This window comes from Hyperolius riggenbachi, chromosome 3 (genome assembly GCF_040937935.1).
Source record: "Hyperolius riggenbachi isolate aHypRig1 chromosome 3, aHypRig1.pri, whole genome shotgun sequence".
NCBI classification, from domain to species: Eukaryota; Metazoa; Chordata; class Amphibia; order Anura; family Hyperoliidae; genus Hyperolius; species Hyperolius riggenbachi.
The window spans coordinates 259,180,388-259,208,206 of NC_090648.1; the positions used below are offsets into that span (position 1 = coordinate 259,180,388).

At 47.9% G+C, this 27,819-nt stretch overlaps 1 protein-coding gene across 1 annotated transcript in view; it reads right to left on the bottom strand.

Moving 5' to 3' along the window:
- PTPN12 (protein tyrosine phosphatase non-receptor type 12) overlaps positions 1-18,677 on the bottom strand; it is a 129,835-nt gene extending 111,158 nt beyond the window's left edge. The window contains exon 1 of the mRNA XM_068276210.1: positions 18,260-18,677. Coding sequence (XP_068132311.1) covers positions 18,260-18,358 — 99 coding nt within the window. The 5' untranslated portion in view covers positions 18,359-18,677. The remainder of the gene's footprint in view (positions 1-18,259) is intronic.
- Positions 18,678-27,819: the final 9,142 nt, after the last annotated feature.

The window sequence follows — 27,819 nt, forward strand, 5'->3', positions numbered from 1 at the left end:
GGAGGACCCTGCCAGAGGCTTACAATCTAAAGGGAGGGGTGGAAACACTAGGGGGGGCTGTTAAATATTCCTTAGAGAGTTACTGTGTGGTAGGAGGTGGGTAGGCCATCATAAAGAGGTGGGTTTTGAGGGCTTGCTTGAATGTGTTGAAAGAGGGAGCAAGTCTGATGGGTGGTGGAAGGGCATTCCAGAGGGTGGGGGCAGCTCTTGAGAAATCCTGGAGGCGGGCATGGGAGTGTGAAATGCGCGGGGTGGTGAGGCGAAGGTCGTTGGAGGAACGGAGGGGGCGACCTGGTGTATACTTGTGAACAAGCTGCGAGATGTAGGTAGGGCATGTTTTGTGCACAGATTTATACGCCAGGCATAGAATCTTGAAACTTATCCTGAGACGGATAGGGAGCCAGTGCAGGGATTCACAAAGGGGAGATGTGGATGCAGAGCGGTGCGAAGAATGGATGAGTCTTGCAGCCGCGTTCATCACTGATTGAAGGGGGGCAGTGCGTTTCAGGGGGAGGCCAGAAAGGAGTGAGTTACAGTAATCAAGGCGGGAGATGATGAGGGCATGGATGAGCAGTTTGGTCGTGTCCGGGGTTAAGAATGGGCGGATCTTGGAGATATTACGGAGGTGGAAATTGCAGGCTCTTGTGATGTTTTGGATGTGTGGGATGAAGGAGAGGTCAGAGTCCAAGGTGACACCCAGGCAGCGGGCCTGGGAGGTAGGGAGAATGGTTGTGTTGTCGATTGTGAGGTGGAAACCTGGGATGGGTGCAGCAGCATGGGGTGGAAGGATCAGGAGCTCAGTTTTGTCTAGGTTAAGCTTTAGGAACCTAGCTGACATCCAGGAGGAAATTGCTGAGAGACACGAGGAGACCTTGTTTATGGTGGTGGCTGAGAGATCGGGGGTATGGAGGTAAATCTGAGTGTCATCTGCATAAAGGTGGTAATTGAAGCCCAGGGAGGAGATAAGCTTGCCAATTGAGGAAGTGTATATGGAGAAAAGAAGGGGGCCTAGAACAGAGCCCTGGGGGACCCCAACTGAAAGGGGGGCAGGAGTTGAGGAGGAGCCATTGAAGGAAGTGGTGAAGGAGCGATTGGATAGGTAGGAGGAGATCCAGGCCAAGGCAAGCCCATGGATGCCCATGGACTGTAGTGATTGGAGGAGGAGGGAGTGGTCAACAGTGTCAAATGCTGCAGAGAGGTCAAGGAGGAGCAGGATGGAATAACTGCCTTTGGCCTTGGCAAGGGTAAGGTCGTTGACCACCTTGGCGAGGGCTGTTTCAGTTGAGTGCGCAGGTCGGAATCCAGACTGTAGGGGGTCAAGTAGGGCATTGGTGTTGATGTATTGGGTAATGCGCTGGTGGACTAGGCGTTCGAGGAGTTTAGAAGCATAGGGAAGGAGGGAGATTGGGCGGTAGTTTGAGGGTAGGGATGGGTCGAGTGAGGGTTTTTTCAGCAGGGGAAGCACAGTGGCCTGTTTGAATGCTTTGGGGAAGATGCCTGTGGAAAGGGAGAGATTGAACAAGGAGGTGAGGACTGGGGCCAGGTCAGAGAAGTGGGGACGAAGAGTATTCGCGGGTACCGGATCACAGGGAGAGGATGTGGGGGGGGAAGCCACTAGCAGCAGGCTGACTTCATCAATGGTGGCAGGAGCAAAAGAGGCGAGGGGTGGATGAGACAAGGGAGCCGCTGGGAGGGAAGGCAAGGGGACAACCTGAGACGCATTGGTAAGGGAGGGATGGAGGAGGGAAATTTCATTGCGTATTGTTGCAATTTTAGTGGTGAAGTGGTTGGCAAGGTCATTGGCTGAGAGGGAGGAGCTAGGAGGGGGAGGAGTGGGGTTGAGGAGGGAATTGAAGGTAGCAAAAAGCTGTCGAGGGTTGGAAGCTTGGGTTACAATCAGTGCTGCAAAGTACCTTTGTTTAGCCTCGGAGAGGGCAGTGTGGAAGAGTAACAGTTTGGCCTTATAATCTAGGAAGTCAGCATTGAGATGTGATTTCCTCCATTTCCGTTCGGCTGCTCGAGTTTCTTTCCTGAGGTTACGTGTGTGGGTGTTGTGCCAGGGTTGGGGGTTGGGGGGCTTGATAGGGCGGAAGATTGAGGGGGCAGCTTGATCTAAAGCAGATGAGAGGGCAAGGTTATATTGTGCAGCCGCTTCATTGGGGCATGTTAGGGTGGGTAGGTGGGAGGAGAGGGAGAGAAGGGGACTTGCTAGGACATTTGGGTTGAGATTACGTAGGTCTCTCTGCCATCGACCAGGCTGAGGGGTGGGGAGAGAAGTTGTTGGTGGGGAGATAGTGAAGGTGAGGAGGTGATGGTCAGAGATAGGGAAAGGTGCGATGTCCAGGTTGCTGAGGGAGGTGGACTTTGAGAATATGAGGTCAAGAGTATGACCAGCGCGGTGGGTGGTGGAATTTGTGTGCTGAGAGAGACCAAGGGATTTGGTGAGGGAGAGTAGCTGCTTGGCAGCAGTGGAGATAGGCAAGTTGAAATCCCCGAGTATGATGGTGGGGAGGTCAGATGACAGGATGTGGGGGAGCCAGGAGGCCAGGTTGTCCAGGAAGAGTGAAGTTGGAGCAGATGGGGGGTGATATAGGACCGCAATGATGGCTGGGAGAGGATGGTACAGGCGGATTACATGGGCCTCGAAGGATGAGAAGTGCAGGGAAGGGGGCGGTGATAGGACCCGGAAGGTGCAGGGTGCGGAGAGAAGCAGACCCACTCCTCCTCCAGACCTGTTGTCCCTTCCCTCCCTGCTGATTGTAGGGAAGGAGGAGGCGGGGGAGCGGCAGAGACAGCGCGGCTGGGTAATTTATGGGGGCATAGCAGAGCGCTGGGGGCATCGGTATAGCAACAGAGGCTGGGCAGTATGTGCAGTCCCAGCCTCTGTGTGCTGATAGCATTGTTAGACCCCACCTTGGGTTCTCTTTAAGGTGAAATCTTTAACATATTTTGATTTCTACATTTACAACTTCACCTTAAAGGGTCGAGTCCTACATGGATGCTGCAAATAAAAAAACAGGGGTACACAGCTTGAAGCATGCAGCGGGAAAGAGGGGGGGGGGGGGGGGAGACATATGCAAGGAGTGTACATATGCACATTGCATACAGAGGTGTTCTCTATTAACCATTAACCCGGTTCAGATTGTGCATGAAGAATGTGTAATAGAGGAAGAATCCCCTCATTCTTCTGCAGAGAACCTGCACATCACTCCTACATGTTCCTGCAGTTACATAGCCTAGGGCCTGATCAATGTTCTTTGTTCCTACCTGCACCTTCTACATGTACTACAAAGGGTTAGCATTGGCAGTGATGAAATTCCTTTTATATTACATACTTTCAATCAACAAGATTGTTATATGTAAAGTGAAGGAGTTGGAGGAATCCAGGAAGTCCAAGTTAGGGCTGGTGCACACGTCGAGACAAGAGATTTTTAAACGCTCAAGACTTTTAAAAGCTATTGCTAATGCAATGCCATGGTGGATTTTTACAAAATCACATCACTCCAGTGCACACACACATAGGATAACATTAGAAGGAGCTTTTTAAAATTTACAACAGCCCTGATCAGGACCATTAACTTTAAACTGGCGCAGCTAGGATCAGTAGTCAGCCTAGCTACCTAAAGCTATGCTTTTGAAAGGTGTATGGTTTCTCTTGTTTGCTAAAGTAAATTGTTCCAGCAGACAGAATTTTAGCAATACACAACAGGAGGAGGAAAAAGAGAATGCCTTTGGCTTCTAGGCATCTGGATTCCAGTAGAGACTAGTACTGGGTGATAAATGGCCAAATGGAGTTGCAGGTGTAACCATTACCAGGCCTGGTTAGGAAAAAAAATGGAACTGGGAGATTTCTGTTTGAAATCACGATTTTGATTTCATTCACGATTTCCTTCAAATCAAGCTTTGTTCCCCTTCTGCCCCTGTGTCTTTCTGTGCCCACTTTGTGTCCCTCTGGGTCTCTTAACTTCCAGCACGCCTTCTGCAGGCTCTAATGCTTGGCATACTTCCTGTATGACATGTGACATACAGGAACCAGGAAGTATGGCCACTTCACAACCCTGACTGAAGAAGAAGAAAACCAGCTAGCAGCAATACTGGTGTTCAGGTTCAGAGATTAGAGGTACATTATCTGCAGCACCCACTTCTCACTCTTTCTGCACACCCATCCTAGAAAAGATGAAAAGGTTTACCTTGTTATGCGTTTTCTGCAGCCTTAATCCATTCTTCTAACAACTAGCTATGGCAGTGTGATAGTAAAACAGCACAATATTTCCTCTTACCCTATTACCTACAGCTTGTAACAGTTTGAGACACTCAACGTTTGGACCTGTCAATCTAGCTTCAATATTTCTGCCACTAAAGTCAAAATAATTTACAAGGCCTTATACACATTCGAAACATCAAACCAAGGCTTATTTCTTAGGCTGTTTGAAGGGTTTATATGTTGCACAGTCCAAATGAGGTAAAGTTTAAATTGGAACAGAAGCCTTTTTTCCTCTTAGTTTCTGCAATGGTTTAAAAAAAATATTATATTTTTTAAATTTCTGTGCAGGAGGTTTCTCCTTGCTTCCTCTCAAGGTGGTTGCAGTTACCTCAAAACAAGCAAACATCAGCCAAAAGTGGTAAATACCAGAAGTGGAAAAGCAGTAAATGCACTTCCTGAAGCAATTGGTTCACTTATCCATATTTTTATTGCAATTACTGTCAAGAGGATCTTCTTTTACCGACTCTCCTAGTGAATGGGGTTACCTGAACAAGAAGGGATGGGACATTTCTACAGGGGACACAAACAGCAATAGAACATATTTCTAACATTTGTACAGCACTTTGCTCCTGTCAGACCCAAAGCACTTGAGAGCTACAGCCACTAAGCTTGGGCTCAGTAGGCCACCCTGCAGTGTAAGGCCCAGTGCACACCAAAACCGCTAGCAGATCCACAAAACGCTAGCGGTTTTGGGTGCGGATGACAGAGTTTAGTCCCAGTGCACACCGGGCGGATCTTGATGCGATCCGCCAGCCGCATCCACATCAGCATGGCTAATGTATCTCTATGGGCTGGTGCACACCGGCGGTTTGAGGTTTTAAGCAAACCGCAAACGAGCAGCAACAGGCACGTTTGCGGCTTGCTAAAAACCTCAAACCGCCGGTGTGCACCAGCCCATAGAGATACATTAGCCATGCGGATTTTCATGCGGATGCAGCCGGCGGATCCGCCCAGTGTGCACTGGGCCTTAGAGAGTATTTCCCGAGCACTCCTTACTGAAGGAATAGGTGCTAGCTTACTGAATAGAAAGAACCGAGATTTGAATCATGGTCTCCTATTTCAGAGGCGGTGCCCTTAATCATTATTCAGCCACTGTTAGACATGACAGAAGTTCATTTTAACCCACTCTCACAAAAAGTGAAATGGCAAACTTGGCATGGCTTTAACCACTTCAGCCTACAGCTTCGAAAATCTTATGCATCCGAGCAATGTTCACCTCCCATTCATTCGCTAATAACTTTATCGCTACTTATCAAAATTAATTGATCTATATCTCGTTTTTTCCGCCACTAATTAGGCTTTCTTTAGGTAGTACATTTTGCTAAGAGACACTTTATTGTAAATACATTTTAACAGGAAGATTAAGATAGAAATGGAAAAAAAAATCATTATTTCTCAGTTTTTGGCCATTATAGTTTAAAATTAATACATGCTACAGTAATTAAAACCCATGCATTTTATGTGCCCATTTGTCCCGCTTATTACACCATTTAAATTACATCCCTATCACAATTTATGGCGCCGATATTTTATTTAGAAATAAAGGTGCATTTTTTCAATTTGCGTCCATCACTATTTACAAGCTTATAATTTTAAAAAACATTTAATAAGATACTCTCTTGACATGTATATTTAAAAAGTTCAGACCCTTAGGTAACTATTTATGTAGTTTTTTTTTTTTTATTGTAATTTTTTTTATTTTTTTTAATACAAAAATGTATTTGGGTAATTTTAGTTTGGGAGGTAAATAGCCAATTTTAGATGTAATGTAATGTATTTTTTTTATTCAATACAGGTATGTGGGTGCAGTTTACTATCTGGCCACAAGATGGCCACATTCAAAAAATTCCTAGATGCGAACGATGTCGCATCTAGGAACTAAAAAGAAGAGAAGAAGTTTCCTGGGGGCAGAAATACCACGCTCTCTGATGAGAAAGCATCGGTATTTCTGCCGGGGACTTAGATCGGTGAATGGGAATTATATTCCCATTCACTGATCGGGGGGTCAGCGGGAGGCAGCGAGAGCCCGCGCGCGCGCCCGATCGCGCGCACCACACGGCTGCAGCACCACTGCCTATCTGGACGGATATATGCGTCCAGATATGGCGAAGTGGGTAAAGTGAGGGGGCTTCTTCCACCCCCTGAAGTCCTCCCTCATGAAACAACACTCTTCTGTCATTCTTCCTCTGTTATTCACGGTGCCTGCTGTGCACATCTTCTATTGCGCTCCCACAGCTGGGAGCATTCGGCATAAGCACATAAGCAATTTTTGCTTACTGTGCAAGTGGAGTGCTCCCGGCCATGGGAGCGCATTGGAGGAGGCGTGCAGCACGGGACCACGCAACCAGCATTGGAGGAAGGACACCAGAGGAACAGCGGAGTGTGGGATGACAGAAGGACCAGGAAGTCTTCAGGGGGCTGGAAGATATATTCTTACATATAGGGCCCATTTCCATTAGTGGTCTGAAACGCCGACATAACATTCAATAAAAATGTTTTTTTTCTACTTTTTATTACTTATACAGTTATATTTGCTTTTGTGTATATGTAATATTGTCTGTTTACAGATTACAAGTTTCCAAAGTGTAGTTTATCGTGCCCTAATAGCTGTCATTGCATTTTATTCAAACCGCTTTTTATTATACATTAACATCTTTTAATGAGCTATTCTGAAGTGTGTGTGTGTGTGTGTGTGTGTGTGTGTGTGTGTGTGTGTGTGTGTGTGTGTGTGTGTGTGTGTGTGTGTGTGTGTGTGTGTGTGTGTGTGTGTGTGTGTGTGTGTGTGTGTGTGTGTGTGTGTGTGTGTGTGTGTGTGTGTGTGTGTGTGTGTGTGTGTGTGTGTGTGTGTGTGTGTGTGTGTGTGTGTGTGTGTGTGTGTGTGTGTGTGTGCAGTGTTCTCCCCAGGATCAATCAGCCGGGCGGAGCGCCCGGGTAAGATAAGTTACCGCCCGGCTGATGAAATCACCGCTAGCCGCACTCTTCACTGACAAGTGCCAGGCTGTCAGGATGTGCTTTTTTCCCCTCTGCGCATGAGATCTCGTGCTTCCCGGCGAGATCCTGCACGGATTGGCTCAGCGCATGGTAAGAGGTGTGACCATTGCGCTAGCTAGCTGCCGACTATTACTGCAGACTCAGAGGCTCATGACTGTTACTTTTAGTGTAAGCTCTGCAGGGATGTGCTGGGCAGAGAGTAGAGGCAGGCAGAGAGCAATCATTCACCGGCTGAACATGTTAATTTATGTGTACTAAGTTCAGCGTATAAAGCGGACGGAGCAGTGCGGTGGTCTGTGATTCATAGCACGGGAGAAACACGTGCTAGAGTCATAGGAGAGCTGACAGCGGGATGGAGAAGTGTGGTGGGCTGTGATTTATAGCAGGAGGATCCCGGGCAGGTCACAGTGAAAGGTGGAATGCTGTCTGGAGTCAGCCGCAATGTAAACTGCAGATATAACCGAGAGCCAGTGGCTGTGGAAGCACATAGCTCTCTTGTTCTATATGTGTGCTTGTGACGGGGAAAGTCCTGTGTCTCCAGACTGCAATTCTTCATACATGAATCTCTCCTGGACTCTGATGGGTCTGTTCTGCCTATGCGTGTCGGGTGTGTTTGTGTATATTTTACTTTCCCTTCTCCCATAGTCTGATTCCTTTGCCCACCAGCACCTCCCCATCGGCATCACACAGTGCGAGACCCCCCCCCCCCCCCCTCCATATAACCCAAAGGGAGATGGTTCCCTGTCCATTAGCAGCAGCCAGTCATGTACCATCAATCCACTAGCAACACAGTGTGAAGCATCTAGTATGAACCCCTCACCCACAACACCTGCACCAAGGGTGAGATCTCCCTCCCCACCTAATAGCTGTCAGTGGTATTATCTCCACATCCAGTAGCACTCAACGCAATCTTCTTCCACACCTAGTATTACCCAGGGTGATCGAAGTACCCTACCTGACACTTTTTGTGATCCTCCACACACACACACACCCTTCCCCCCCCCTCCCCCCCCCCCCCCCCCAGCGTGACCCTCCTTCTCCACTCAATGTGACCTTACTTCCCCACCCGGCTACTTTTTCATGCCACCCGGCTGGAAAAAAATTCTGGGGAGAACACTGGTGTGTGTGTGTGTGTGTGTGTGTGTGTGTGTGTGTGTGTGTGTGTGTGTGTGTGTGTGTGTGTGTGTGTGTGTGTGTGTGTGTGTGTGTGTGTGTGTGTGTGTGTGTGTGTGTGTGTGTGTGTGTGTGTGTGTGTGTGTGTGTGTGTGTGTGTGTGTGTGTGTGTGTGTGTGTGTGTGTGTGTGTGTGTGTGTGTGTGTGTGTGTGTGTGTGTGTGTGTGTGTCAGAGAGTTCCTTTTAAAGTGGACCCAAATAAATTAAAAATACAAGATTTAAGAAATAAAATCTATTTTCTAAGTAATGGTAAATAGCAATCACTATCAGGATAAAACTAGTAATAATGTGGTTCCACCCCTATGTAATAATTCCACACTCCAATATGCAACCAGGCGGGGCTTTCTTTGAACCAAAGTTCTCTTTTTATTTCTTCATTATAGTCTTTCCAGAAAGCAGATGGTAGGTGTAGACATAAACAAACAGGCCTCCACTTCATAAAACAATGCCTGACACGTGTTTCACGGCCATAAGCCGCTTCCTCAGAGGCACATCAAACAAACATCGGAATAAAGGCCATAAAAAACATCACCGCGATCTGGAGATGATAGATAGATACACCTTCCACGGCGATCTAAATTAGAGCAGGCTACAAAAGACGCCGTCCATAATGTGCCCCAGTGTATGTTTGTTACACTGGGGCACATTATGGACGGCGTCTTTTGTAGCCTGCTCTAATTTAGATCGCCGTGGAAGGTGTATCTATCTATCATCTCCAGATCGCGGTGATGTTTTTTATGGCCTTTATTCCGATGTTTGTTTGATGTGCCTCTGAGGAAGCGGCTTATGGCCGTGAAACACGTGTCAGGCATTGTTTTATGAAGTGGAGGCCTGTTTGTTTATGTCTACACCTACCATCTGCTTTCTGGAAAGACTATAATGAAGAAATAAAAAGAGAACTTTGGTTCAAAGAAAGCCCCGCCTGGTTGCATATTGGAGTGTGGAATGGTAAATAGCAGCCTTTTTCAGCTGCATGACGACAAATATAAAATATTTTACATTTATTGGAGGAACCCCTCCCTTCCTTTCATATTGCCGGGATTTTTCCGGCAAACTGGTGGAGGAGATAAAAAAACAAAAACAAAACATAGGCTGCTACTGATGATGTCACAGGGGAAGTGATCTCAGCTTGTGTGAGATTTCACATAGACGATGTTCCTGTGAGGGAGGGTAGCTGATGACAAACACACCAATGATCTAAAACCTCCTACTAAGCTCAGAAGTAATGGCTGCCACCTGTATAACCCTAGTAATGAAAAGAGAAGGGAGAAAAGCATGCAATGAAATGCTCACAGGCTTAAAGGAGTGTTTATCTTTGTATGTGTCAGAGTGGTGCAACTAAATATTTTGAATAAAAAAAAAAAAATGTTTGGTTTGGGTCTGCTTTAACTTGTTACCCTGGGTTTACATATATTGTAACAACATTGGAATGTAAACAAAGATACTGTTATCTCTAGTTTGGATGCGGATTTGAAGCTGAATAGCAGGACAAAGTGCTTTGTTTAACTAGTTCAGTGATGTTCTGCAAAAAAAAAAAAAAAAAATCTGGGCTAGTAGCTTTCAAGCTGTGAGGAATGCATTAAAGGGAACAAGAGACGCCACCAAAAAGAAGTTATCCATACCTGGGGCTTCCTCCAGCCCCATACGCACGGATCGCTCCCATGCCGCCGTCCTCCGTTTCCTGTATCAGCAAGTTCCGGGCTCCGTAGTTTCGGCCAGTCGGCGGCAGCACGCGGCCAATTGTCCGCACCACAGAGGCTCCCGACATACCCTTACGCGTGCGGCTGCATACTGCGCAGCCGCACGCATAAGGATATGGAGGGAGCCCCTGATCATGCGGACAATTGGCCGCGTCCGCCGGAAGTGACGGGACCGGCCGATCCAGGAAGCGGAGGATGGTGGCGTGGGAGCGATCCAGGCTTATGGGGCTGGAAGAAGCCCCAGGTATGTATGAAATCTTTTTTCTTTTTCTATGGCCGGCGTCTCTGGTTCCCTTTAAGTGGAATCTTTTACAGCAAAGTGGAAATTCTGGCTTTCAGACCACTTTAAGGATCTATCTGGGCAAAAAACGAGCCCATCGAGCTGCACAGGGAAACAAAGCCAATCTATTCAATGGAGTGCTGTCCAGATCGCACCTCGGTGTAAGTCTGAATGGCATGCTGCAGATTTCCCACAATGCAACAGAGTTCACAGACAGGAAACTGCCAAGAGTACGTACTCTGTGGGAGGGGTTTCACCACAATATCAGCCATACAGCGCCCCCTGATGGTCTGTTTGTGAAAAGGAATAGATTTCTCATGTAAAAGGGGGTATCAGCTACTGATTGGGATAAAGTTCAATTCTTGGTCGGAGGGCCCATTCACACTTAAGCGATTAGCGGGCGCTTTTTAAAGCGCTAGTGCTATGTTACCCTATGGCAGTGTTCTCACGATTAGAGCAAATCGCAAGCGTGTTACCTGCAGCATTTTCAGAGCGACCGCAGTACAGTGCTTATAAAGCACTGACCGAGATTGCTCTGAAATCACTGTGCCCAGTGATTTTTCCACGCCAATCACAGTAAAATCACTTTAGCAAAATGCTAAGGCTTAGCGCTACAGTTTTGCCATTTTGATGTGAACGGGACCTAAAGGTTATTATGCTGTTGCTTATCTTTTAGAGCAGAGAGGAAGTTCTGAGTTTAGGTCCACTTTAAAGTATACTTGAGATCACAGTATTAAAAAGATTTGTACTTACACATGGTTTCCTCCAGCCCCCTGAGCAGCGATGCATAGAAGAGCCTAGGGCTAAACGATTCGGCGGTTTTAAATCGAAACCGCGATTGCTGCAGAGGCGATCTAGGGATCGTCAGTACCTGCAGTTTTCCAAGCGCTCGGCGCCCACTGTGCAGGTCTGTGTAGCTCCGCCCACATATGCGAGCAGTTGCGTGAGTGGCAGAAGCTGTGCCTGCTATGTACAGCTTCCCCTACTGTTGCCGCCACACGAAATAGATTGGTGAAGCGCCGCTAATGGATCCGCCACCCTCTTACGCTATGTGCGTTGTCCGCACATGACAGTCAAACTACAGTGCAGGCTCTGCTGCCACCGCCACCCTTATAAATACTCTGCAGCTACAGTATCACTGTCCACTCCACACACAGTAACTCACGCCAGGCCAGCGACACCCTGCCACCACTAGGCTCCACCCCCTCCACACTCATACACTTCAGGACAGCGGCAGCCCCCTGCCAGCAACATCAAAGACCGACCCCGCCTCCTTACACTGTCTCCATGGCCATGCAAATCACCCTCGCTATATTAAAACTATACTAACAGTCACATGTATTCAAATAAACGGTGGGGCTGGCAGGGAACGCAAGCTGTTACTACACCAAACTTAGTACACTACTTCATCAACTGGGCCACTAGCATTAGAGTCCTTCCATAAGCTCTCTGAGACTCCGCACTGGCCTGTCAGTCACTGTTCAGCCAGTCATCAAGCCTGAAACTAAGCACAATTTTTATTGGTTTAGGATTAATCACAGCTCCGCCTCCTATAACACACAGTGTGGATGAGGGCACACTGGCACAGCGTGGTATGGTGTGATCTGCTAAGCTGTTGTGTGCTGGCCTGCTGCTGCTGGGCACTGTGCAAAGGAGCGGTGATTAATCCTATTCCTAAGTTAAAATTGTTGTTTTAGGGTAAGGCTTTATAACTGGCTGAAGCTTGACTGTCAGGAGTGCAGACTCTGAGAGCTAAGGAAGGACTCTAACACTAAGTTGCTCTTCTCATTCTTGTGGCCGGCCCGCGGCCCAGCTGATGGCGGAATGAGAGATTGAACTGCGTGTTGAGAGCAGCGGCGCTGACCACTGTGCACGGAGCAGCGAGCTCAAACTGTTACTGCATAGCTGACTTCACGAGAAGCACTTTCATTGCACGCACCCATTCTCTGCCCCTATGTTCACAGGTGGTAAGAGTAACGGTCACCCTCTTACTAAGCAGTTTGTTATTACTGCACAGTCCTACTGCACAGTGGGCTTCAGAAGCCCACTGTGCAGAAAATAAGGTTGGTTCTTTCTTTTAGTTCATTTGTAAGTGTTATCTTTAATAGGAAGAAACCGCCGGCACAGCATCCATGTATTTATAGCTGTAAGTTTGCTTTATTCAGATCTGTCACATAGATACACAATGTTTCGGAGCGACTGCTGGTACCAGTCTGTCACTAACTTGATAAAGAAGCAGCAGTGACAGTCGCTCCGAAACGTGTATCTACTGTATGCGACATATCTGAATAAATCAAATTTATGGCTGGTTCACAATTCAAGAGCTTTTTAAGTGCTAGTAATTGGAAAAGCTCTTGCTAATGCAATGCTATTGGGGATTTTTACAAAATCACATCGCAACGCTCCAGTGAGAATTACATTAGCAAGAGCTTTTAAAAATCACAAAGCGGCAGTGCCGCTTACGAAAGCTCTAGTAGTGTAAACCAGCCCTTAAAGCTATAAATACATGGATGGTTGGTGCCACTGCCCAGGTGCCAGCTGCTTCTTCCTATTGCATTTGGATTGGTGATCCGTTAATGCCAGGCACATTGCCATTCATTTGAAGGGGGTGCATCGCTACAAGAACTGCTGTTAAAAACTTTAAAGAATGTTTAAAGTGGCAGTGGCTACGCTTGGGGAGGCGTGTCGCAGTGTTGCAATGGGGAATAGGGGCGGCGCGGCCGAGGGAAGGGGGGGGGGGGTGTCTAGAATGGTGGATACACCCTGGCTTGTGCAGTGACCTGGTCACGTGGTTTGCAGCAATCCAGGAAGTGTAAGGGTAAGGGCGGAAGTGGGGGGGGGGGGGCTCTGGTCCTGACTGCGTACTTCCGCCCTTAGAGAACTGTGGGAGTATATAGTTGTCCTCTCCACGCATGCCAAATAGCCCCACGCTGGAAACAGGAGCGAGCTGAGCCGTGGCCCTGGAGGGGAGATCGGTATTATGCTTGTGACATGCAATTTTTAAAGAGTCTATGATGTACGCGCATTACTTTTATTGAATGTATTAGATCTATGGTTTTACACATTGGAGGCTTTGTTTACTCTGAGGTGCATATGCTATAAGGACAGTGATTGGGCCTATACTTGTGATAAGAGGACTAAGCAGAAGGCTGCGCATTGATGACCCTGCCAGACGTATATCACATGTACTGACGGTGAGCAGGGATTACAACAGATTGGAGGGGAGAGCCTGTGTTTAGTTAATGGTGGTGGTCCCTGCCCCCTTAGCTCACAAGTAGTGTGTATATGATATATGCTTACACCAGAGGGGTGCCAACGGTTGTCTAGCAGTCTGCACTATTATCCTGTTTGTGTTTATCTGTTTTCTGAGGTGTATCTGTGCCCAGGAGAGACCTTGTAGAAGCAAGTCGACCCTTTTGGATGTATGGACTGAGCGCAAGCTATTTGTTGAAATAAATTCTTATACTGGACTGGTAACTGTATATAGCGAGCACCACCTTACTACCATTGTTCCACTTAGCGCTGTAATACTGTGGATTTTAACATCAATTAAATTGCCAAGTGTGGATGACCAAACCTTGCCACATATTTGCCAGCTGTACAATATTATAGGATTCAATGTTAATGGATGAGGGTTATTGGTTAACTTTGCTGAAAAGGGGGGGGGGGAAAGAGAAGCGTGTCAGTCTTGCTGTTAGTGCGATGCTATCTAATCTCAGTAGTACAACAGTAAGGGCTCATTTCAACTAGGAGCCACGGCTCCCATTCTGCTGCAATGCCACAGCCCGAAATCGCGTGCCATGCACAGTTATAGGGATTCGGCTGTGCTCTACATAGATCTGCAGCATGCCATCCGAATTTGCACCACGGTGCGATCTGAACGGCAAGTCGCTAAATAGGCAGCGCTTCCTCACCCCCACTCGCATACAGGAAATCTCTGCAGTCGGCCCAGATTTGGATGTAGTGGAAATAGGCCCCAAGGGCTAGATCCCAATGTACCAGTTGAATTGCAGAATAAGAAGTAGAAAGGTTGGTCAGCACACCAGCTTCTCAATAAGCAAAATTTAATGTATCATATGTCAACACTACGGTTAACAATTGTTTCGGGGCCACAGAGGGTCCCCTTCATCAGAACAGTGCAGACAAACAATATTACAAAAAGTTGCACCAAACATATATACCTTGTGACATAATAAAAACCACCCCTCATGATAAAGGACACTCCCCCTCCCTTCACAATGTAAACATAACCTTCATCCCCGTACACGAATGATTAAAGACCAAAACTTATGTGTACAACATTAATCACAATATGGACACAAAATTGCACATCAAGTACTAGTGCTGAATAGAGCGTAACTCATGTTTGTCTGCACTGTTCTGATGAAGGGGACCCTCTGTGGCCCCGAAACAATTGTTAACCGTAGTGTTGACATATGATACATTAAATTTTGCTTATTGAGAAGCTGGTGTGCTGACCAACCTTTCTACTTCTTGGATGTCTTTTTGGGATGATGCTTAGCGTCCCAGGTCAAGCACCCGAAAACTACTAGGACAAGTGTGCCGCTCCGCACCCTTCCTACTTTCTGAATTGCAGAATAATTCTGCATGACTACTCGCTGCCCATACAATTCTATGGGCCTATTCGCATCTCTGTGTTGTAACGGACCATGTTATTCTAACTCAGGCCTGGTGCACACCAAAACCCGCTGGCAGATCCGCAAAATGCTAGCAGATTTTGAAACACTTATTCTTATTTTTCTGTAGCGTTTCAGCTAGCAATTTGAGGTTTTGTGAAGCGTTTTTGGTGTAGTAGATTTCATATATTGTTACAGTAAAGCGGTTACTGAACAGCTTCTGTAACAAAAAACGCCTGCAAAACCGCTCTGAACTGCCGTTTCTCAGAGCGGTTTGCGTTTTTTCCTATACTTTACATTGGAGGCAGAAACGCCTCTGCAATCTAAAAAATGCCTCACCCCCGGGAGTATGCGTTTCAGCAAAACGCCTTCCGCTCTGGTGTGAACCACCCCATTGAGATACATTGACCAAGCATATCCGCAGCCGAAAGCGGCTGCAAAAACGCCGAAGAACCCGCTCGGTGTGCACCAGCCCTCATTGCATGCAGGCTCTGAATTAATGTTTATGTCCACTCTCCATACCAGTTCACACATTTTAACACATAAATCCAGCCTAAGACAAGAATCTGAACCAAAAGCCACTTGGTGCAACCAAGCAAATTTACACTGCATACATTTTTTTTTAAATGAAATAAATTACAAAAGAGCTGGACACTTAAAGGGAACCTGAAGCAACACATGACATCGCTGCAAATGAATATTACATACTAACCTCACCATCAGTTCCTCTTAGAAGCTCAACATTTTCTTCTTACAGTGATCCCTTCCAGTTCTGACAAGATTTTGTCAGAACTGAAATATACCAGTTGCTGTCAGTTACAACTGAATATGCAAGGTAATGTCCATGTTTTCCTATGGCTCAAGTGGGTGATATTACAGTTTAACAGTACACTGACCAGGAAGCTGTTACGGGTTAATTGCCATTTTTAAAATGTAACACGGAGAATTCCATTGATCACAGTGGGCAAATGGGACGCAGGAGAGGTGGAAGAGATTAATGACTAGACTACACAGAAGGTAAGTATGACCTGTGTATGGTTATTTTGACTTTTTATTTTCAGTTCATGTTCTCTTTAAGCTTAGCCATGAACATCCAAAAAATTAAAATAATGTGAGAGTAGAATATATTGGAAATGTGTCTTACATTTGGTGTAATGGAAGGCTAAACCTTTATTATACAGTATTATATTAGGAATTTTATCTAGAATAATCCCAACATATGAAGAAAAATCTACCTAGCATGATAAATGGCACAACTACAATTTTGGCATTCATGACTTCCTTACCATTCAGAACACTAGCTGTCAGTACACTGAAGCCCTGTTAAGGCCATGAGTCAGAGGATATTCCCAGGACCAAGCTGCTCTTTATTCTGATCCTTTTCCGCTTCCACAACTTGAGCTTCATAAATTATCAGCATTGTCGATGCAGTAAGGTTAACAACTGTAAACCGTAATGCTAAGCTTGGAAAAACGAAAAATAGTATCCATCCAATGTCATTTCAAGAATTTAATTTCAAGAAGTATAACATTTACAGAAAATTCTAGAGTAAGAAGCAATATGACTGTACGTGACTTAAAAAGGGCCCTTGCACCAGTGAATATCATCACACTGTGTGTGCAGTGCGCTGGGTTACAATGCAGTAACGCAGTATGCTGTGCGTTAACCGGGTAACGTGTGTTTACAGTGGCAGTGAGACATACTTACATGGTATTGTATGCCTTACAGTATTACAGTGGTAATGCGCAGTGTGACATTTAGGCTATGTTGCATTGTGATCTGATCACAACTCAGTGTAAAAGGGTCAAAAAGGAAGTCCATATGGCTCTAACTTAGCAAAGGGAACCCAGCCGGAAAACCTCATAGGAAACAGTTCACCAATCACAGCGACCTCTAGACAGCATAAAGTGTTATGATTGGCCTTATAGTATGGGCATGGTTTACTACAACCTATCTGAAACCTAGCTGTTTGAGAGAGTGCGGTCCACCCAATCACATTAGCAGAATTTCCTGCAGAGGATTCCTGCTGGGTACCCTAAACTAGACTAGCGCAGACCATAAAGGTCTATCTAGCCCTAAGCATCAATCCAATTAATGTTGACCGTTTGTCTTTCACTTTAGTCAGATTTAAAAATACAAAATAAAAATGACCTGCAATTCTGCATACAGCAATGCAGAATTTCTGCTGTAAATGTAATAAAGTTCTGATCACAAGTGAGAAACTAAACTCTAGCTAAATAACTACAGCAGCACGCTAAGGTGATCCTACTAAAAAGACTGTGGCTGCACCCATTACCGAACTCTATTCTATGAGCCGATGAAAGCATAAGAGGCCATCTGACATGATGCAAGAACCAGTCTCAAGGTAGGGTGGTGGGATATATGACACATAGCGGAGCCACTATTTCAGAAATGTCAGGATGAAGACAGGAAACAACATACCCATGTGCAATAATTTGTTTCATGTGATCACCAGACAACACAAATATTCATCCAGCAGCCTAACTTAAAAATTGTGAGTGAATAAAATGCCTGTGTATTAATCAAGAAGAAAAATAAAAAAAATTGTTGTTCCTACAAGCTCACAATGATAAAATATTGGTAGCATGACAGCGCTCTGCAATGCATAGGCAGCTCACAATTTCACAGTGGTGTGGATTCTTATCCTGCAATCCATGAGCTTAGGGTGGGTCACTTAACTCTAAGTATGCCAGAGCTATTTACAACCACTGAACAGTAAAACACTGCAGTAACCCCCAGCCCAGAAATGGGTTAATCAATAGTGCACTTCCTGCTATTCCACCAATAGGAGCAATAATGATTAAGCAAGAATCAGGTTGGAGGAAAACTGCAGGAAGCTCTGATGAAATCTACCCTCCCTCCCCATATAGCTGCAGGCAGACACCCATGAAGTGATCAGGAAGGAAGGAGGGGGAGAGCAGGGAGCGAAAGGAAGGAGAGGAGGAGGGCTGTCTGTGAAACTGCCCAGCATCGGTGACAGGATCAACCCCAGAAATAAAGCCCCCCAGAGAAGACATGCGGTTTCCCACTGCCCATCATTGCACAGAGCCACAGTAATCTACTATACAGACACACTCTATTCTGCTTCCTACTGCCCTACAAGTCACACATCTGCCCCGAGGGAATGTCACATGACTAGATATTCCCACGTGACCTGCCCCCCACCCACCTACCACAGGCTCCCCAACCTTACCATAAAGTCACAGGCGAAGTTGTCCTCCCCGTTTTGGTCCCTGCTGTTCATAGACTGTACTTTCTGAATGAAAGTCCTTAGAATTTCCACTTGGTCCATGCCGGCTGCTCTCGCTGCACACAAGTCTCCCCGCTGACAGCTCGCTGAGCCAGTAAAGTGGGCACAGTCGGTCAAGGTGGGAAGGCTGCTCCTCTGCTAGCCCCTCGCCATGCGGAACAAGCCCTGTCCTTTCATTTGTCTCTCCCGAAGGAGGGGATGGAAGCTGCCCTCGCCCCTTCCCAGCTCGCCGCGCACCGACACACTCTGAAGATGCAGCGAAACACGCAACACCGGGACCCCTCCTCATGCAGCCATCCATTGGCCTCCCCGCCTTGCCTTCCACAATTCCATTGGCCGAGTGAGCATGCAGAAAAAGGGGGCGTGGCAACCCAGCCCTTCTGCCCCATCACAAACTCGATCGGCCATCTTAGGGCGGAGGAGAGGGGGAAATGAAGGGGCGTGGTCTTAACATTTAGCGACCAATCGAGATTGAACTGGAAGATGTTTCTGACATCGAGGTGTGGAACGCATCGTTCGGCGTCTTGCTAGGAGCTGACTGTAGGTGCAGCTTATTAATGCAGAGTAGACTGACTCCGCTTGTACCGATTCCGTACATTGGAAAACACGGCTTCTGATTACTGGTGGTTATATCTTCTGCTCTCTGTAGCTGAGGCCGGTGCAGTGTCTCACTGGTATGATTCTAGCACCTGGATAGATATCATTTCCTGATATCACAAATACCTTTTATGCCTCCTAGTGGTGGACCATCATTTTCAGTAATGCAAGTTGTGTCAGGCCTCTTGTGTTCGCCCAAGCACTGGATACAGAATTCTGTTGAATAGTTTCACATCAACCAACAGTGGCTAGCAATAGTAGGGGATGCAGAGGTTGCGACTGCACCGGGGCCCTTGGACCAGAGGGGCCCCCCTCCATCCATCTTATTAGCTTTTCTTTAGTTCTGTGCTGGTAATGAACACCTACTGTATATGTGCATTGAAAAGCAGTAAGCTCTGTAATAAAAAATAAAAAAAAGAGTTTAACTTACCTAAGGCTTCTAGCGGGCCCCCATAGACGTTCTGTGCCTGCGCCAGGACAAAACAATCCTCCGGTCTCCCACCATGGTTAATTTCCTGTATTTGTGACTTTAATGTTGCAGGCCTGCGCAGGAAGCTCCTGGCGACGTCTGAGGGAGCGAGGACGCGGGTGGCCAGGACCACGCAGGTGCAGTGGTTTGCAACGTTGAAAGTCTCAAATACCGAAAGTGAGCCACGACAGGAGGATCGTTTTGTCCCAGCGTGGGCACAGGACATATGTGGGGGCCCAGTAGAAGCCTTAGTTAAGTTGTTTTGTTTTATTTTTACTTTTTTGGGTTACAGTACTCCTTTAAGGCTTCTTGCACACCAAGACGTTGTGTTAGGTGGCACGTTAAGGTCGCATAACGTGCACCTAACACAACGTATGGTGCTGCAAAAGCCGACGGTAGAGTGAGCCGCGTTAGGCTGCTCGATGCCCATAATATCTCCCAGAGTGGCGCTGATTGGCCAGCGGGACCACGTGATGCGGAGCGAGACACTCCGCATCACGTGGTCCCGCCGGCCAATCAGCGCCCGCCAGTGCAGTGAATATTAAGTAGCCATGTGCGCGGCTACTGTAGCTGGCTCTCCCCGCCTCCTCCGCCCCCCACTGCGCATGTGCAAACAGTCTAACGCGGCTATAGCCGCTCCAACGCCGTAGCATGCTGCACTTTGCACAGAACGTGCAGCGTTACATGTAACGCAACGTGGGCTGTGTGAACAGCCCACTTGTGTTACATTGCTGTGCGTTGGGGGAGCGTTACAGGCGCACTAACGTGCGCCTGTAACGTCTTGGTGTGCAAGCAGCCTAAAGGGAACCTGAGATGAGAAGTGTCTCAGGTTCCATACTTACCTGGGGCTTCCTCAAGCCCCCTTGAGGTCGCTCACCCTCGCAGTCTCCCCGGGTAGCTCCTGCAATTCAGCCTGAAAGCCTGGCCGAGTTGCGCTTCCTAAGCTACGTCACTGTCAACCAATACTTATTTCCACTTGAGTCACAATCATTAAAGTGTCCTTTAACCTCTTGAGTGGTATGCCACTCAAGAGGTTTTGCTAGCTTCAGAAGTCCCCCAGCCACTATTCAGTGGCTGAAATAAATGTTAGCTAGCACTAGGCTAGCTAATATAGATACCCCCCGATCCAGCCGCTATATACATTACTCAGCCTCTATCCAGCGAATGCTGCAGTCTCCCCGCACAGCTCTGGTCTTCTCTATGGATCATACATGATGTCACTGACATTATGTTCAGTCCCGATCCTCCCCATAGAGAAGACCGGTGCTGTGCAGGTGGCTGCGGCGATTGCTGGATAGAGGCTTGGTATGTGTATAGCAGCAGGATCGGGGGTGTGAGACAACTATACTAGCTAGCCTAGTACAAGCTAACATTTAAAGAGAGTCTGAAGCGAGAATAAATCTCACTTCAGACCTCATAGATAGCAAGGGCATGTTTGCCCCTGCTAAAACGCCGCTATCCCGCAGCTAAACGGGGGTCCCTGACCCCCCAAATCCCCTCCGTGCAGCGGGGGATTACTTCCTGTTTGAGGCAGGACTAACCGCCGCAGCCCTGCCTCACGCACGTCTATCAGACGCATAGCTCCGCCTCTCCCCCGCCCCTCTCAGTCTTCCTTCACTGAGAGGGGCGGGGGAGAGGCGGCGATGCGCCGCTGATAGACGCGACTGGAGGCAGGGCTGCGGCCGTTAGCTCTGCCTCCAGGAGGAGCAAAATCCACTACCAAGTTGGTCGTGGATTTTGCAAGGGGGAATTAGAGGGTGAAGGGACCCACGTTGAATATGAGCTCTGAAGCGAGATTTATTCTCACTTCAGAGTCTCTTTAATTCAGTCACTTATTTTAATAGATTAATGCTGGGGTACTCCTGAGGCTAGCAAAACCTCTTGAGCGGCATGCCCGACACAGTGTCAGGCATACTGCTCAGGAGGTCAATCAAAAGGGTATTTTTTTATTTGGCGGATCTGAGATCATATGCAATTGTAAATTTTATAGGCTGTGAAGCAATTGAAAGTCGTGGTAAATATTGATTCCTCATAACAATGTTAAAACAACTGTTTGACATATTGTCACAGGTTAGGAAAATTAGCTGGAACCTGCCAGGAGCAGTAGACCATACAGAAGAACAGACGGTGAAAGTGACGAGCTAATAATTCCATTTTACATAAAGATTTTATGCAGCTTCAAATTAAGCAAATCAGAAATGGTAGAAGGTTTATATCAATGGCCTTGCAAATTGGAACTACTTGTATTTGGATGTTAATATAAAGGATATCATGCAGCAGACAATTCATGTCTTATAGGATAGCATAGCCAGCACAGATGTCTCAGTTTTCAGCCAACACTATATTGCCTCATCAGCAGGGCCGGATTTGTACTTTTTACCACCCTAGGCCCACTGTCACCAGCCGCCCCCCTCCAACCATATCAATACACAAATGCAAAACACAACAACCCCCCTCTTATATCCCACCATTTAGCACTGGGTCCCTCTCTGATCGAATAGGTTACTTTATTGTGCAAGCGTGGCTGAGGACAAGTATGTCCACACTGGGAATGTGTAAGCGAGTTTGGTGCATGCCCAGTAGAACTAAGGCACGTAGCTGTTTTCCTCCATGCATTTCATTTTACTGGGCATGTGCGGACCTTATTTGCACATGCCCAGTACAGATACGGTCACGCTTGTGTACTGAAGATACCTATTCGTCCAGAGAGGGATACAGCACTAGAATAGTGGGGTATAGGGAGATATGGCTCTAGAGAATGTCCAGAGGCTCCCCACTACTAAGGGGAGTTTACAGGGAAGATGTCTGCCAGGGTAGGGTAAGAATAAATGGTCTAGCCAGGGCAGGGTCAGTGTCTCCATAGGGGCAAACTGCAAACATCCCCCAGCATGCCCCCCTCTATAGAGACACTTTAGCTTTCAGCATGCCCCCTCCTCTATAGAGGTACCACAACTCCCAGCATGCCCCTACCCCTTCATAAAGGCATTACAGTTCTCATCATATGCCTCCCCTCCACATAGGCACCACAGCTCCCAGCATGCAACTCCCCTTCCAGAGGCACCACAGTTCCTAGCATGCCTCTCCGTCTCCCTATAGTATTGGGTTGTCCCCCGGACCCCAGAGCTGGCTGACAGGCCTCCTCCAATATGAAAAGTGGTCCGCCGGGGGAGATTAGGGGGTTACACCAGTCAGCCCTAGGGGACAACCCAATACTACATGGAGGAGGAGCATGCTTGGAACTGCAGTACCTCTATTGGGGACGAAGCACAGTGGTGCCTCTATGGAGTGGAGGGTAAAGCATGATGGGAGCAGTGGTACCTCTGGAGAGGAGAAGCATGCTGGGAGCAAGGGTACTTCTACGGGGGGGGGGGGGGCATGCCGGGAGTAGTGGTGCCTTTATGGAGTGGGGGAAGCATGCTGGAAGCAGTGGTGCCTCTGGAGTGGGGGAGGCATGCTGGGAGCAGTGGTGCCTCTGGAGTGGGGGAGGCATGCTGGGGGCAGTGGTGCCTCTATGGAGTAAGGGGAGCATGCTGGGAGCTGTGGAGTGGGGGGGGAGCATGCTGGGAGCAGTGGTGCCTCTATGGAGTGGGGGGGGAGCATGCTGGGAGGTGTGGTGCCTTTGTGGAGTGTGGGGGGCTTTCTGGGAGCAGTAATGCCTCTATGGAGTGGGGGCATACTGGAATCACTGGTGCCTCTATGGAGTGGGGGGCATGCTGGGAGCAGTGGTGCCTCTATGGAGTGGGGGGGGGAGCATGCTGGGAGGTGTGGTGCCTTTGTGGAGTGTGGGGGGCTTTCTGGGAGCGGTAATGCCTCTATGGAGTGGGGGCATACTGGAATCACTGGTGCCTCTATGGAGTGGGGGGCATTCTGGGAGCAGTGGTGCCTCTATGGAGTGGGGGGGGAGCATGCTGGGAGGTGTGGTGCCTTTGTGGAGTGTGGGGGGCTGTCTGGGAGCAGTAATGCCTCTATGGAGTGGGGGCATACTGGAATCACTGGTGCCTCTATGGAGTAGGGGGCATGCTGGGAGCAGTGGTGCCTCTATGGAATGGGGGGCATGCTGGGAGCAGTGGGGCCTCTATGGAGTGGGGGGCATGCTGGGAGCAGTGGGGCCTCTATGGAGTGGGGGGCATGCTGGGAGCAGTGGGGCCTCTGTGGAGTGGGGGGCATGCTGGGAGCAGTGGGGCCTCTGTGGAGTGGGGGGCATGCTGGGAGCAGTGGGGCCTCTGTGGAGTGGGAAAGGGGGGCATGCTGGGAGCAGTGGGGCCTCTGGAGTGGGGGGGACATGCTGGGAGCTGTGGTGCCTCTATGGAGTGGGGGGTGGGCATGCTGGGAGCACTGGTGCCTATGTGGAGTGGGGGGGACATGCTGGGAGCTGTGGTGCCTCTATGGAGTGGGGGGGGGGGCATGATGGGAGCAGTGGGGCCTCTGGAGTGGGGGGGGGGCATGCTGGGAGCTGTGGTGCCTCTATGGAGTGGGGGGTGGGCATGCTGGGAGCACTGGTGCCTATGTGGAGTGGGGGGGACATGCTGGGAGCTGTGGTGCCTCTATGGAGTGGGGGGGGGGCATGATGGGACCACTGGCGCCTCTGTGGATTGGGGGGGACATGCTGGGAGCACTGGTGCCTCTGTGGGGGGGGGGGGCATGCTGGGAGCAGTGGTGCTTCTTTAGAGGGGTATGGGACAAGCATGCAGCCAGTCACAGCAGCTACTTACAAACAGGAACTCCCAAGCTGGCAGCTACTGCAGTCACAGGATGCAGAAGTATTCCCAGCCAGAAATCCGATCCTCCAGCTTCCTGCACTGAGGTGCCTCTTCTGTGCAGTGTATGGGAAAGCTGCACCCAGAGCCATGCTTCTCTGCCTCGGCGCTTCCCACCATGTGAGCTGCACTCACAACTTCCGAGCAGCTGAGCACGGTCTTCCTCCCCACTGCTTTCCTGTCGGCCTCGGAAGGGAGGTGAGAAGGGACAAACAGCTGCTGTGTGGCCCTGCTGATTTGTGCACGGAGATCTCTCTGCCTGAGCTCTGGGGGTTTCCGACTTGATATCTGTGTAGCCCCAGCGGCGTGAGAGACCTCCGTGCAGGGGGCGCAGCTGTTGTCCCTCCATGCGGTCTGGCCACTGTAATGCCGCTGCCACTCTTGTCCCCAGACTCCTCTCTGTAGCCGCCCGCTGGCTGCAAACACTCATGACAGGCAGCAGTTTGCAAAGCGGGCGGCTGAGGATGGAACTACGGACGGTCTTTTGCAACGTGGGGATAGGAAATGGCACAGGCAGCTCCCCACCCGCCCCAAACATTCTGGCGCCCTAGGAACCTGCCTTGGGGGCCTTTCCCTAAATCCGGCCCTGCTCATCAGAGTACACCCGGAAACAGTCTCATCAACTCCATATCAAAAAAATGTGAGAAGCAGATCATCACATCATATCATCATGGGTATATACTGCATAGATCAGTTCATCTCACCATGCTCCTGGATAGAGGCTGTGTAGCATTCTGGGCTTCCTAGTACTCCAGGGAAAATGGTCCGCAGTTGGAATTGTGTGGAACCTGCATAGGTCTTTGCAAGCAGATGCAGATGACAGAGGATCTCTTAGCTCAACCCTGTCCCAGATGATAGACAATGTGGCTGGAGGAGGCTGATGTTGGTAGCCACACTATGGTGCCTGAGCGGATGGCAGGACGGCGTGGTGTCCCATGCAGGCGGGTATTTTCGCCGACGTTTCACCGGCTTCCAGCTTTCTCAAGGGGCGTGATAAAATGTCTTGATAAACTTTAGAATTGATTTATTTTTTTTCAAAGATAGCAATCCGTCCAGGCCCTGATGCAGCAAAGCAGCCCCAAACCATGATGCCCCCACCACCATAGTTCACAGTTGGGATAAGGTTTAAACGTTGGTGTGCTGTGCCTCTTCTCCACCAGTGTTGCTCGGATACCTCATTATCCTATTCGAGTTTGGTCGAATTCGGATAGTAAACTATCCGAATTCACTCGAAGTTCAATATTCGAGTTAATCGAATATCCGATTCGACCTCAGATATCCAACGTCACTATCAGAGTCTGTATTCGAGTAAAATATTCGAGCTGGCCTTAAATAGCTTGTAAAACTTGTATTGGAGGTCAATGATGCATGAAACCACCTTTTTTATGAATAAAAACATCAAGTGATTATGTGGTGATGTATTAGTTATAAAAAGGTATCAAAAATAGTAAATTAACTTCATGAAAAGTGTTTGCATGAGAAGGTGTGTCTAAAATGGTTGTAAGTTGGAAGTCTTCATTTACGTCATCTTCATCTTCTTCTTCTATATCTTCTTCTTCTTCTTCTTTATCTTCTTCTTTTTCTTCTTCTTCTATATCTTCTTCTTCTATATCTTCTTCTTTTTCTTCTTCTTCTATATCTTCTTCTTCTTCTATACCTCCTTCTTCTCCTTCTTCTTCATCTTCTTCTTCTTCTATATCTTCTTCTTCTATATCTTCATCTTCTATATCTTCTTCTATATCTTCTTCTTCAACTTCTATATCTTCTTCTTTCTTCTTCTTCTTCTATATCTTCTTCTTTCTTCTTCTTCTTCTATATCTTCTTCTTTCTTCTTCTTCTTCTATATCTTCTATATCTTCTTCTTCTTTCTTCTTCTTCTTCTAGATCTTCTATATCTTCTTCTTCTTTCTTCTTCTTCTTCTATATCTTCTTCTTCTTTCTTATCTTCTTCTTATTCTTCTTTCTTCTTATTCTTCTTCCTCTTCTTCTCTATCATTATATTATGTGTCTTGGTTTTCCTTTTTTTTGTAATATTTTTTTTTTACTTCATTTGTGGAAATATTTTATTTTAATAACACCATAGTTATATTTGTGTTGATGGCATAATAGTTAATATGTAGGTAGTGGCACATTGCAAGCCACAGCGCCTTTTTCTGTGTACCCGGGCGGTGGTAAAACACAGACATCAGCAGGAGGAGGAAGTAGTTGCAATTCGCAGCTATTGTAGTGTGGTAATAGCTGCCGGTAGGAGAGGAGTGGGTGGGCAGGTGGCAGCAGAAAATAGTTCTTCCTCTGTTCTCCCTGGCAGTGGTAGCAGCACACAGACAGCAAAAGCTCAATGCAGCTACAGGAGGAGGAGTAGTGTGTGTCAGGCAGTGTGATTTGACTGACATAATAGGCCCTGGTTCCTAGCGGTGGTACCAGGGCCGTAAATAAACAGCATGAGGTTCCAGACAGCGGTCGTGAAGCCCACATTGTGTCCAAGACACAATTGGGACAGCACAGTTTTCAACCCGGACACCTCTAAAATAATTTCAATTTTTTTTCCCAAAATAATACAGGCAGCTATTTTTGAGCGTAATAGCTGTTGGCGCATGGGCAGCAGCACCTTGTAATGTGTTCCCTGGCAGTGGAGACACAGACAGCAGGAGGAAATACAACAACAGGCAGCGTGAGGAGGTTGAGTGTGTGGCAGACTGGCAGCAGGCAGGAGGGCAGGCAGCGAGACATAATAGGCCCTGGTTCCTAGCGGTGGTTCCAGGGCCGTAAATACACAGCATGAGGTTCCAGACAGCGGTCGTGAAGCCCACATTGTGTCCAATACACAATTGGGACAGCACAGTTTTCAACCCGGACACCTCTAAATTAATTACAATTTTTTTTCTCAAATGGATGCAGCTATTTTTGAGTGTAATAGCTGGTGGTGCATGGGCAGCAGCACCTTGTAATGTGTTCCCTGGCAGTGGAGACACAGACAGCAGGAGGAAATACAACAGCAGGCAGCGTAAGGAGGACGAGTGTGTGTGGCAGACTGGCATTTAGCAGCAGGCAGGAGGGCAGGCAGCGAGACATAATAGGCCCTGGTTCCTAGCGGTGGTACCAGGGCCGTAAATAAACAGCATGAGGTTCCAGACAGCGGTTGTGAAGCCCACATTGTGTCCAATATACAATTGGGACAGCAGAGTTTTCAACCCGGACACCTCTAAATTAATTACAATTTTTTTTTTCCAAAATAATGCAGGCAGCTAATTTTGAGCGTAATAGCTGTTGGCGCATGGGCAGCAGCACCTTGTAATGTGTTCCCTGGCAGTGGAGACACAGACAGCAGGAGGAAATACAACAGCAGGCAGCGTGAGGAGGATGAGTGTGTGTAGCAGACTGGCATTTGGCAGCAGGCAGGAGGGCAGGCGGCGAGACATAATAGGCCCTGGTTCCTAGCGGTGGTTCCAGGGCCGTAAATACACAGCATGAGGTTCTAGACAGCGGTCGTGAAGCCCACATTGTGTCCAATACACAATTGGGACAGCACAGTTTTCAACCCGGACACCTCTAAATTAATTACAATTTATTTTTTTTCCAAAATAAATAATGCAGGGCAGGCAGCTATTTTTGAGCGTAATAGCTGGTGGCGCGTGGGCAGCAGCACCTTGTAATGTGTTCCCTGGCAGTGGAGACACAGA